Source organism: Leuresthes tenuis, unplaced genomic scaffold (genome assembly GCF_036924035.1).
Source record: "Leuresthes tenuis unplaced genomic scaffold, fLeuTen1.0.hap1 SCAF_4, whole genome shotgun sequence".
Classification (NCBI taxonomy): domain Eukaryota; kingdom Metazoa; phylum Chordata; class Actinopteri; order Atheriniformes; family Atherinopsidae; genus Leuresthes; species Leuresthes tenuis.
In genome coordinates this window covers 12,286,784-12,299,006 of record NW_027325358.1, presented here as the reverse complement: position 1 = coordinate 12,299,006, position 12,223 = coordinate 12,286,784, and the positions used below count along the sequence as shown (strand labels likewise).

Below are 12,223 nucleotides of genomic sequence, written 5' to 3'. Positions count from 1 at the left end.
TCAAGTAATAAACTCGTAGAAGCCCAGCAAATGAAAAGTACTACATAAACTATTCCTTTGAAAGCTCTGCAAAGCCTTTTATTAATCAGTGGTCAGTGGGTCATGCACATATTCAGTCTAATTACAGCATCAACCATTATCAGTTAGAAAGAAAACAGCACAGTAAAACATAGCTATGATGTGATGCATTAGCTGTAAAAAAAAAAAAAAACTTTGCTGATATAACTACATGGTATAATGTGGTATGTGGTTTTAGTTTGCTTCTTTGCTTATATTTTGGATGTTTATGGTCTGAGTTTCTAAGATTCACCTGTTTGTTTTCTTGCTTCTAAACTCCAGCTGTGACAAGACATGATGATTTGATTAAAGTCTAAAATCAATATCAGAAAATTACACGGATGCATGAGAACAACATCATAATCACACTGTAGTGTGATATTTTAATACAGCAGTTTGAGATTCAGATGTGACTCACAGATACTGTGTTTCACCACGTACCTCTGCACTGGTGACAGGTCATTTGTGTCTGTGTTATGGGTGCTGGTCAACAGAGGGCGATGTAAACTTTCTGTGGCTTTCTCTGTGTGCTCTCACAAGGTACTGATCCACTTTCAGCATCCTTCACTTATTTGAACCATGTTTTTATGAACCATGTTTTGGTCAGCATTGGCTAAAAAAAAATTGATCAAACAGAACTGTTTTCAACAATGTTTTACACGTCTTGTTGTTCTCTCTCTCAGAAAAAGTCAACACGACCAAAAAATGCACAACCTGTCAGTTGCCGGTGATCTGTTATTAAAAACACCACATGCTTCATATTTTAGCTCTGTAAATGTGTCCTCATTTTGGAGCATCTATGAAAAACACAACATCATTTTTGTTGTTGTTGTCACTGTTTTGTCTATGAAATATTACTGCAGTCACATTAACTGAAGGCTACAGCAAGTCAAACATTCAAACAACGGGTTTATCGCTTTTACCTGTATTACTTCAGTCATTCTATTTGCTATGAGATATGAAATAACACATAGGAGGTGATAATATGTGTTGGTCTTCTATTTTTGCGATCTGAGCTTTTATAGGCATACCTGCCTTCAAGACAAAATGGAGGGCACAGAAACATCCCTCCATAATTGGCTGTATGACATTGCGGAAGAACTATTTCTGTATACCTACCTCTCCCCTTCATAACAACATTCTGGGAGTAAGGGATAGCTTTTCTCATCTGGAGGAGCGGAATCAGCACGCAGCTCAGAGGCTACCCGACAACACAGGGGATCCCACCGAGATGGCTCAGGCTAACATCTCTGTGACTGAGAGTCAGTTCAGGTGTCCCATCTGCCTCGAGATCCTGAGAGACCCGGTGTCCATCCCATGCGGACACACCTACTGCATGGTGTGCGTCAACAACTACTGGGACCAGGCAGAGTCGGGCCAGTTCAGTTGCCCTCAGTGCCGGGAGACTTTCAGCCCCCGGCCGGTGCTGCGGAGGAACACGGTGCTCGCCGAGGTCGTGGACAAACTCAAGCTGAGCGAGATGGTCAGGGCGCCGGAGCTCTACTTGGGAGGAGTTGGAGAAGTGCCGTGCGACTTCTGCCCGGCGGAGGGCAAGCTGAGGGCGGACAAGTCGTGCCTGGTGTGCCTGGCGTCTTTCTGTGACCTCCACGTCCTGCCGCACCGTGAGGTCGGCACTTTGAGACGGCACAAACTGGTGGCCGCGGTGGAGCGTCTGGCGGAGAAGCTGTGCGTCCAGCACCGCCTGGGTCTGGAGCCCGCGGGGAGCGGCTCCGACGCAGAGGCCGCGGTCGAATGGAGCGGAGACTGCCTGCTGTGCGAGGCTGACCAGGAGGAAGTCCGCAATATGGACGCACAGAGAGCCAAGAGACAGGTACTGGGTGAGATACAAGATAATCCATCAGTTTGCACTGTGGTGCAAAAGTATTGAGCAACCTCCCCATTGTTTTCTTTGATGCCAAAACTCTCCTTTAATCTCGTTTTGGGCAAAAGCTCTGAATGTCTCATAAAGTTTGTCTTTAGATAAAGGCAGATTTTATTTCTTGTTTTCAGTCCTTACTTGATCTTTTGTTGTTATGCTACTTAACGATGACTTTCAAACATAAAAAACACTTTAAACTCAAAGGATGAACCAGTGTTGTGTCTACACATTACAGACGACTTTCAAAGAACTCATTTCAAATGATTATCTCATGTGATTTTGTTGCCTGTCAAAAAGATGCATAATTTGTTCCCATTTATTTTGTTACATCTATGAAAAATGCCTAAGAGAACAAAGTTTGACAGGCAAAAAAAATAGTATTTTTGCACCAACAACGTTTTTCCCAAAGAGCTCTTAGCCAATAAAGTGGCATAGCTCAGCGTTGTGTGTTCTCAAAAACAGAGGAAACAGGACAAATGAAGGACAAAATAAGTAGCAGGACAATATATATATATATATCTACAGCTGAATAGTGTCTCAAAGTGATGTTCTTATGAAATGAGAAAAATCCTGCAAGCACCCGGCACAATCTGAGAGGTTTGGACATCTGGACTTTAAGTGGATCCACCTACTGTTTGCTGGAGTCTCTTCAGAAATGGTCTCCATGGAAGGGGGGCTGTCAAGAAGCTGTTCTTAAGGAAGTGGAATAGAGACAAAAAGGCTGATGTATGCCAAATGACACGAGAAGTGGACTGAAAGTCGGTGCCAACAGGTTTTATGGAGGGATGAATCCTCCCCAGAGCCCGGACCTCAACATTACTGAAGCAGTGTGGGATCATCTTGACAGAAAATTGAACAAACAGCAGCCAACATCCAAACAAGAGCTCTGGGATGTCCTTCAAGAAGCCTTGGGAACTTTTCCTGAAGACTATTTAAACAAATGACAAGAAAGCTTATCTAACAGGGTTCAGGCTGTGTTGAAGAATAAAGCTGCTCAGACCAAATATTGACTTTCAAGCTTATTAGAAATGTGCAAATGCTGTTTCTGCCTGTATGCTGTAGTTCTATTTCTGTTTACAAATGTTTCAGATAATCAGCTTTATATATTTCCCATTTCCTGGCTCTATATAAAGAAATGAGGAATTGTTCAAGAATTTTGCACAGTGCAGTAGAATCGTTTGTTCCCAGTGTCTTTAGTGTTGGAAAACTCACCTGAAAAAATGTGTTTGTGTTCATCTGAGGATGAGTTTACCTCATTTTAACAGCTGGTAAGGAGCAGATGGTTATTTAATATTAAAAATATCTCATATGTGCCTTAATATGTAAAACCTTGTACTTTACTTTCTATTTGACATGAGTGTATTAATAGTGTCTCTGTTTGTCTATCTGTCTGTCAGCTGCAGCTCCAGGAGTCTCAGAGGATGATCCAGGGGAGGATACGGACCGGAGAAAGAGAGCTGGAAGAGTTTCAGCAAAACTTGGAGTCCCTCAAGGTCACACACACACACACACACACACAGTCACACACAGTCATGGTGACCGGTGTTGTTCTTGCTAATTCAGTGCTTCTGTGAACATACTGTGTAATCAGCGGTGGAGAGTTTCCAAGAACTAAGTGATTATTTATATAAAGCAGAGAGCCCCAAAAGCTAAAACAGCTGTGTTTTATGTCTAGTGACTGACTAGTTTGTGGATGTTGAAACTCTTTTGCTCTTGCTTGCTATCAACAGGACATCTAAACATCAGTTGCACTGTTTAATGTTTTTTACCAAACGAAAACAGAAATTCCAATTTCCTGTTTGACAATGAATGCACCAGAAGTCCACTACTATAGCTACCATTACATAAAGAAACAGTTGTGAAATGTTGCTCATTTAGCAGCAGATCATGATGTTAGCTGCTAAAAGCTTACACAGAACACAGAGGAATGGAGTAACAATGAAGTCCAGAGTCGTTATGGAGTCGATATGTGACAGAAGAATTATGACGTGGAATTCTCTACAGGGTTCTACAGTGCATGTTTGAACAACTTTTGCCGTTAAACCCATAACACCAGGAGAGATAGTACATAGAAGAGGGTTCCGTATTCTACCAGCTGTCCATGGTGGAACTGAAGATGAGGGAAATGCAAGCATTTGAGTGTTTTTCTTTCAGTCGCTGGCTGGTCTGAGCTTTCAGGCAATTTACTGTATACTTTCTCATGTCATGATAGCATACAGATGCCAAAAGAGGGAGACCCTGAGGAATAGAGCGGTGGACTGGAGTCAAAACTGTGTCGGCTTGTGAAAGATGGGCAGAATATGTTTTTTTTATTAAGGGAAGTTATAGGCTGATTGAGGTATGAAACAGGAAGGTCAGATCTGATGTTTACACAGCTGACTGTGCACAACACGTACATGGTTCACACACACAAGCATCCTGCCTCAGAAGAGTTATCGTATCAGATTTATAGAGCCAAACTCATTTATGTTCCGATGTCTCTATGGTTCGTTGAGTCTTCCAGGAAAACCTTCTCCACGCTGTCTCCTCATCATCATCCCCTTTCTTTCATCCAGCGCGCAACTGCTCTAACGTTTAGGAGAATCACTAGCTCATAAAAATATATAATATTTAAATATAAGACTGACATCAAACCTGTTAGTTGGGCTGAATTTATTGATTGATTCAATTGAATTATAAATGTTGTGTCTCAAAATATCTGCCTGCCTCATACCATCTGATTATATGAATGGTATTTTCATTGATTAGTTTCTTTGAACACGAACTGATGTGGTTAATCTTGTCGCCATGTTGTGTGACCGAAATAAACCTTTTCAAGTCTAATAAAATGACAGAGCAGAACATTTGTGAGCAGTGAGAGCTCATTTTAACCTGTTGGATCCGATATCAGCTGAAGGTTGTTAGGGTTGCCATTTAGGCTTGAACTTTCTTCTTTTTTTTTTTTCCAGAAAGGAAAAGCCTAGCAGATGATTTAATTGTTGTGTTTGTGGTGTTTCAGGTGTCGGCATCCGCAGTTCTGGAGGACAGTGAAGCTCTGTTTGCTGACATGTCGCTCCGCCTTGAGAAAACTAAAGCTGAGGTGAGGGGCAGGATCTGGGAGTAGTAGCTGTGATACTTTCAATTTATTTAGTAGTGATAATATTGATAGGAACAAGCCTCTTAAACTACACAGCACTTGTAGAAATTGGAAAGCTTCAATTAACTGCTATAATGGCCTTAAAAGGAGTTAACATGGTCTGACAAAATTATTATTCTTTTGTGTGTGTTTAAATGTATAAAGTTGCATAGTACACTAAAATTAATTACCACAATGAAAATGACAAGCATCGGTTGGCACAGCCATACTTTAAGGGTTGCGAGGCATACTTGGTAGCCCTTTCTTCCTGTGTGTCACAGGTTCGGGCGATGCTAGAAGCAAAGGAGCGAGTGGCGGTGGGGCGAGGCGAACGAGACACGGAGCTGCTGGAGAAAGACCTCCTGGAGCTGAGGAGGAGAGACGAGGAGATCAGCCAGCTGCTGCAAACTGAAGACAGCGCCCATTTCTTACAGGTGAGGAAGGAAAAAAGGGACAATATGAGGAATCAGCTCAAGTTGTTTTAAAAAAAAAATGAAATAAAAACCATGATGAAGTTAATTTCAGGAAGACGGGAAAGCCTGTGGCTGACAGAGCCAATTAGGGCTTGCTACATAGACTTGAGGAAATAATTGATCAGTGACATCGGTGGGAGGTTCAGTGCAACAGAGATGCAAGAGCCATGATGATGAAACTTTCCTGGAGGTGGAGAGACCCAAAGCTGTTTGGAAAAGGATTCAAATGAGACTAAATGACAAAAAACAATAAAGAACAGAAAAATGTTGTTATTTTTATCAACCGTAAAAAACACAAAGCATTTATTACACGTTACGTTTCCTCTTGATTTGATGTAGCTTATTTGTTATTCTAGTTATTCTTTTTAATATTTCATTAGTTTTCTTATTCTTTAACAGATGTTCTTTTTTATGATGTTTTTCTATTTTTTTTTTGTCATAGCAGTTCTATTTAAAGGGAGCTGTATGTATCACATTTAGCCTCTCATGAGAACTTTCCTCTCTCAAAAGACAAGTAACACATTAGCTAATCTACCATTAATGCATCCTGGGAGTCATATGTACTCACCAGAGTGCACGCTAACAAAGACCCAGAGATATTGGCATGTAACTTAGATGGAGGATGGATGAGAGGAAACGATGAGTCAGCAGTGGAAAAGGACAGTGCTTGCCTAAGTGCTGTTTTCAAATTCAATTGTACAAGGGATTAAGAAGGCAGGGAGGGCAGGCCGAAGCTGTGATGTATTTTCCACTCTCTGTTTTTACTGGCTTAGGCGGCTCCACTTCTCTGCGTCCCTCTCACCGCTGATCAGCACTCCAGAGCCTCTGGCCTGCCCACTGAGGCCTTCAGTGGTGCTAGAAGAGCCCTGTGTCACCTCCGCAGTCGCATAGAAGAAGTCTGCAGGGAAGAGGTTGACAAGATCAGCCGTGCAGGTACACCAAATGACCCACAGGCAGAAGAGCAACCCAAATCATGAGTACTCAAACATGCAAATACTCCTTGTGTCAGTTTCTAGCGCAGCATGTGTATCGATGTAATGTTGTTAAAGTTCAGCTGGATAAGATAGATTTATGTTGAAAATTCAGTGTACTTACACTCTTACACAAACTGCTCCTGCGCTCAGTTTCACACCTTGATTATATTTCTATTCCAGTTCATGACAACTGCGTCCCTGGTAGAGAGTGTGTAAAAGGTAAGCATCAGTAACACAATCCACAGATGCACACGCACAGTCTGCAAGAGTCATGTCTGTGGTTTTACATGACATCTAACACTGCGAGGGACAGCGGAGAGTTAATTATTGATGTTGCGGAGGACGGGGCGTTGTCTGATACGACACACTCTGGCTTTTCTCCAGTTCTACTCGTCCTGATATGTTCAGTTTAGTTCCAACAGAATTGATTGTAACATCTCTTACACTTCCCCTGGAGTTGTCTTTAGGCCAAATATTGATGTGTTACATGCTTTTCTTTATGGCCAAATGTCTCCAAAACTTGCTACAGGTCCATTATCGCGTCAACTGCACTTTGATTTTGTTACTTATTCGCAAATGTTTACATGATAAAATGGTGAAATAGTGGACCTGACCTGTAGATATGATGGTAGAGAATTCATTCCGCTGGTGCCAGATTGCTTTGTTCTGCAGCTATTTGCAGCTCTATTGCTCTTTCTGCTTAAAGCAGCTCTGTCCAGTATTTAGTGACATCTAGTGGGGACATTGCAACTTGCAACCAACTTAATGCTCTCACCTCAACCACCACTTCAAGGTATGTAGGGAAAACTACCTACTACTGCTAAAAACTACAACCGTAAACATGTATGTTAAATTCCATATCTGCCAACAGATCGCTGTAAATGTTACATACTGGATATTTGATATGACGTTGGTCATTTTTGGAACTTGTAGAAGTCGTTAGGTTTAGCTTGAGTGTTACAGTAGCTTTGGCAAAACCTAAGAGAGAATTCTATGCATTTGTCTTTTTTGTGTTTTATGTGTATTTTGAGGCTTATTTCTAATGAAAATAGACAGACTGGACCCTACTGACTTTTTTACCAGTGGGACCAAGGGAATAGACACTAGAATCTATTTTTGTTGCTCAACTGTTTGTCTCCAAAGCGTAAACACAGAGCAGTTTCCAAAATATTCCATTTATTCTGTTGTATTTGGTAGGTGTCCAGAATCCTGGCGCAGAGAACTGCAAACCTCAGCACATGCAACACTCTAGTCGGGGTAAGTGGAGCCACATAAGATGAGCTGGAAACAGCTTGGTACATTAACGTCACTGCAGGTGGTTTTGGCTCGTTGCTTTTTGTTAGCACAGTGGTCAAACCTTAAATCTCATCATCAAAACTACAATATGAAGGAAACTCTTTAACTTAGCAGAATCTGGTTGTTTGTAACACTGAAGTCACTGTGGCGAACAGCTACTGACCCTATGGATCTGACTTGAAGAATAGCAGAGGTCACTTTTCACGTAGGTGCCGACAGACAGACAGTTATTTATAGTTGGCTCTTGAATGGCTTCAGATGATACACACTACTCATAGTGTCAATGGTTTTTAGTATTAAAACTTTACGCTGACAGATGCAGTACTACTGGAAGGGTTTATTTATAAATTATGTCTGAATTAACCGGATGGATTTATTTAAAGTGCCCAGTTAGGCTCTCCTGTCTGTGTCTTATTTCCACCGCTTTCGTTTGCTGCACTGGAGGGTCAGCAGCATGCAAGCAGGAAGTTTACGCTAACTAAGCTACTGCAGTGCATGTAAACGTGTTTTCAATGTCCTCTCTTCATAACACTTTATTTGCTCTTTGCATTTAAAGATACTTGGGGTAAAAAGCCTTTATTGGTACTTTACTTGTATTCCTTGGAAAGTTTTTGTGGTGCTTTATGACTCCTCATCTTTAATTCCCTTCTCACTGCGTTTCAGCCCCTTACAAATATCCATATCCATGTAGAGTTGTGCGTATTTTTTTCATGACATTGTTTCAGTTCCATCTTGTCTCTGTTTTTTGTCATCCATCCCCTAACAGCAGTGCCAGTCTTGTTCCCTCTGTCCACTTTGTCCCTGCAGCCAGCTGATCAGAGGATGAGGACAGCTTTCCTCAGATGTGGGTATTTTATCTTCTGTTCGAACAAACTACCCTCAAGTATTTACTGGCCATCTAGTAGCTATTTCTTTCTTCTTATCTGGCCTGTCCTCCTTCCACTCCCCCCGTTCTCTATCATCCATCTATTGTCTGTACCCGTTAAGTCTGTTCAGGGCTGCAGTGGGCTGGAGTTCATCCCAGCTGTCATGGGGGTGAGAGGCAGAGTTTAACCAGGTCAGGTCACCACTACATCATGTAGAATTGCTTTGGAATGTGGAAGGAAAGCTGAACAGTGAACATAAGAACAGTGAAAACATGCCAACTTCACAGGAAAAACCCCTAAGAGTTGAACAAGAAGCACCACCCTTCCTGTGAGACAACAGTGTTCATCGCTGTGCCACTCCCTCTTCCTGCATGCCACTCTCTTTTTTACTGCCTTTCCTCTTAATCCCGCTCCGTTTCTTCTCTCCATGATTTGATTCACCAGATAATAAGAATCTTGCGGGGAAATCGGAGAGCCCAGTCTAGACTGCCATCAATGATGGATGGCAGTCATAATGTATTTATGACATTCTGGTTCATCATGAAGACCAGTGCCTCTACCTGTGCCAGCTGACAAGATGACAGCATACCACCATCTTGTTAGGCATTAGTATTTCATGTGGAGGAGGACAAAGGTCGTACGGGTCATTTACCTCCTCTGTACTAAAATGTCATCTGAAATACTGGTCGACTTGGCATCTGGAAAAATGTAGCTGACTGACAGCAAGGAGGAGCCAATTGAATTTTCAGACAATTCTTTGACATTTTAGATAAAAACTCATCCCATTGATTCCAGTAACGTATTGTTGACAAATATTTCTTCATTGTATGTAGTACTACACCGGCTGAATTGCTCAGTTAATCACATACGCACAGTACAGCTGTAGTTATGCTTGATCCTTGGTCACTGGGCAAGTGAACTGTGACTTGGAGCCATAACTGTTGTTTCTGTTGCATGAGGTATATTGGACCGGCTTCAACTTATCTATTGTACTTTCATATAGAGGGTTTTTGTTACATTTATAATATACTGGGCACGTGCGCCAGGGATCACCGGGTTGAGAATGATAAGCGTAAACCTTTTAGGTAAACTTAAGGTATTTATACACCGGTATCTGGACCAATGATGATAAGAAAATAAGAATTTTGCTGAGTTTTTTCTTTTACCTATAAAACAATAGAAAACATATTGACTCACCCTGCTTTTTGGGGTGTGCATTCCCCAACTTTTGGGGCAGCTGTGGCTCAGGCTCCTCTCTTTTGTTAAGCATCATTATTGTTTAGTTTGGAGTTTTAAAAGTCTCAATTGTTGCCTCTGAACCTCACTTTGCTGTCTGTTTCCTTCCTTTCAGTTTCATGTCGTCTATCACTGGACCCCGATACAGCGCACCCTACTCTGGTTCTCTTGGAAGGGCCTCAGGGCGCCCATTGTGGTGAGGATCCGCAGTCCCACCCCCCTCACCCCCATCGCTTTGATTCAGTGGCACAGGTGCTATGCAAGGAAGGCCAGTTTGGCGGTGCCAGCTACTGGGAAGTGGAGTGGAGGGGCGGAGGCTGGGTCGACATCGGCGTCACCTATCGAGGAATCGGACGGAAAGGTGGCGGAAAGCCCTGCCTGCTTGGGCGCAATGACAACTCTTGGCGGTTGAGGTGCACACATGCTGGATATGCTGCATGGCATGATAACCGTAAGACCACGGTGGCTGCCCCGCCCTGCCCCAGGATCGGCGTGTTCCTCGAGCGCCAAAAAGGGGCCTTGTCGTTCTACAGTGTGTCGGACACAATGGTGCTCCTGCACACTTTTCGTTGCCAGTTCATTCAGCCGTTGTACCCGGCTTTCCGTCTGGACCTGGACTCCACTCTGCTTATATGCCCTCACGAGGGAGGCAGTGTTAACAGAACCTAACTATGCCTTTCCCCCTTTTCCAGGATCCTTAATTTAGCTTCTTCAGGACCAAACAGTTAACTCTACTGATGGATGTGACTAACTGAAGAGAGTGTAGAGACATTATGACAAGAGGGAAACGTCCCAGGAAGCAAACGATTCTATTGCCTAACATCTTTTTGCATTGTTTCTACCATGAGTGTCTGTATCTTGTTGTTTTTATTCCCTTTGACTAAAAGTTTCTTTGGGATCTTTCTCAGATTGAGCAACACAGAGCACGCTACAGCTGCCCAGCAGTGCTGAGGCTTCTAAAGATATTTTAAAAAGGAGAGATGGATTGAAGCAAAGATTTTAACTTCAAAACCAAAGTATATTGACTAATGAACCCAAGAGAGCAAAGTGAGGGAGGAAGTTGAGAGGTGGAGGGTAGCACATCAGACAGTGTGAAAGTCACAATGACAGAAGGCTTATTGGCTCAGAGGAATTAACCAAACATATTATTGGATGAGAGCAGTGATATGAAAGTTGATGATGGAATTATTTTGCCAGTGGAGAACTGACCAATAGCTTAGCCTGTTGTTGATCGTCATTCTTCACACTTGTTCTCTTGTCAGTTGTGATGTGTAAAAGTGTCCACGGTGAAAAACCCAACAGATTCTCTGAGCAAAGAAGTTAGAATCCTTATTGTGACACATATCAGCAACACAACTACACTAATCAGTATAGATTCATCAGAAATGAATTGGAGTGAATTTCAAATGTTTTCTTCCACATGAGTCACCCTGACATGCGATGCCTTTCACAGGTTTTTATCATAAACCTGCAAAAATGACCTCAGCTTCTAAATTAGAGGGATGAAAAGCCAGAACCTCTCCTCTTTTCTATCATATCTGTTGTATCCTTTTAGTTTTTTTTAAGTAATATGTACTTTATGAAGGTAGAATACCACAAATTAAAGAAATAATTCTTATTTTGGATTAAACTGGTTATTTCTTTGCTAAGCTAAACTAGTCAGCTGCTGTATGTGGCTTCATAGTCACTGTACAAGAAGGCAAATACGTGCAATTCCAATCATTCAAACGGGTTCCTTTAACGTAGGTCCTCATCTTTAATTAATCCATTACATGTTTGTGTGATTACCCTTCACCTCAGTGCTTTTTAGGACGCCATGATCAACATTCCTTCTGTAGATCTCAGCCTGTCTGTGTCTTCAGTCTCCTTCTGTAGTCCATACTGACTTCTCGATGTTGGGCCCTGTGTGAGTCTCAGACCGTCAGATGCAGGGCTCTTTGTTTCTTCTGTAGCTGAAGATAATCTTAAATTATTCCCGGAAGGATATTTAAAATCATTGTCAGGCAGCAGGATGAATTTGGAGCCGTCAGAGGCCTTTGTTCGTGTTACTGTTTGAGAGAAAAAATTCCAAATGTATAAGTGCCTGAAACAAATGTAAAGTACTGCAACTTTGTCTTGTCATGCTTCGGTTAGGTGTATCAGATCCATTTACTGGCCTGTACTGTATTTGCATGTTCTGCATGCCTCCAAATCCAGCCTAATGTCCACTGTAACATCCACTCAAGATACAATCCCATCAATATCTCATATCTATTCATTTAAAAAAAAAAAAAAGAGTGCATTAATTTTGAATGTTTGGAAACATCGGAAAAGATTTTAACTGCCAC

General features: G+C 42.0%; 1 protein-coding gene across 2 annotated transcripts; it reads left to right on the top strand.

Annotated features, from left to right (window-relative positions):
* Window positions 1-1,161: 1,161 nt before the first annotated feature.
* LOC140305664 (E3 ubiquitin/ISG15 ligase TRIM25-like) lies at window positions 1,162-12,145 on the top strand. Of its 2 annotated transcripts, XM_072384619.1 has the most exons (9): window positions 1,162-1,888; window positions 3,334-3,429; window positions 4,935-5,015; window positions 5,333-5,485; window positions 6,298-6,457; window positions 6,679-6,717; window positions 7,696-7,755; window positions 8,561-8,638; window positions 10,012-12,145. In XM_072384619.1, exons 1-9 carry the CDS (start codon window positions 1,289-1,291, stop codon window positions 10,563-10,565), a joined length of 1,821 nt encoding a protein of 606 aa, XP_072240720.1. In that variant the 5' UTR covers window positions 1,162-1,288; the 3' UTR covers window positions 10,566-12,145. The 2 variants fall into 2 exon arrangements, with proteins under 2 accessions (XP_072240720.1, XP_072240721.1); XM_072384620.1 differs by lacking the exon at window positions 6,679-6,717.
* Window positions 12,146-12,223: the final 78 nt, after the last annotated feature.

What these genes read in the sequence shown, in the direction of transcription:
- LOC140305664 (XM_072384619.1), top strand. Translation starts at nt 1,289, where the DNA reads ATGGCTCAGGCTAACATCTCTGTGACTGAGAGTCAGTTCAGGTGTCCC. An exon ending in AAAACTTGGAGTCCCTCAAG is followed by an intron (nt 3,430 to 4,934) that starts GTCACACACACA and finishes GTGGTGTTTCAG; the next exon opens with GTGTCGGCATCCGCAGTTCT. An exon ending in GAGGACAGCTTTCCTCAGAT is followed by an intron (nt 8,639 to 10,011) that starts GTGGGTATTTTA and finishes CCTTCCTTTCAG; the next exon opens with TTTCATGTCGTCTATCACTG.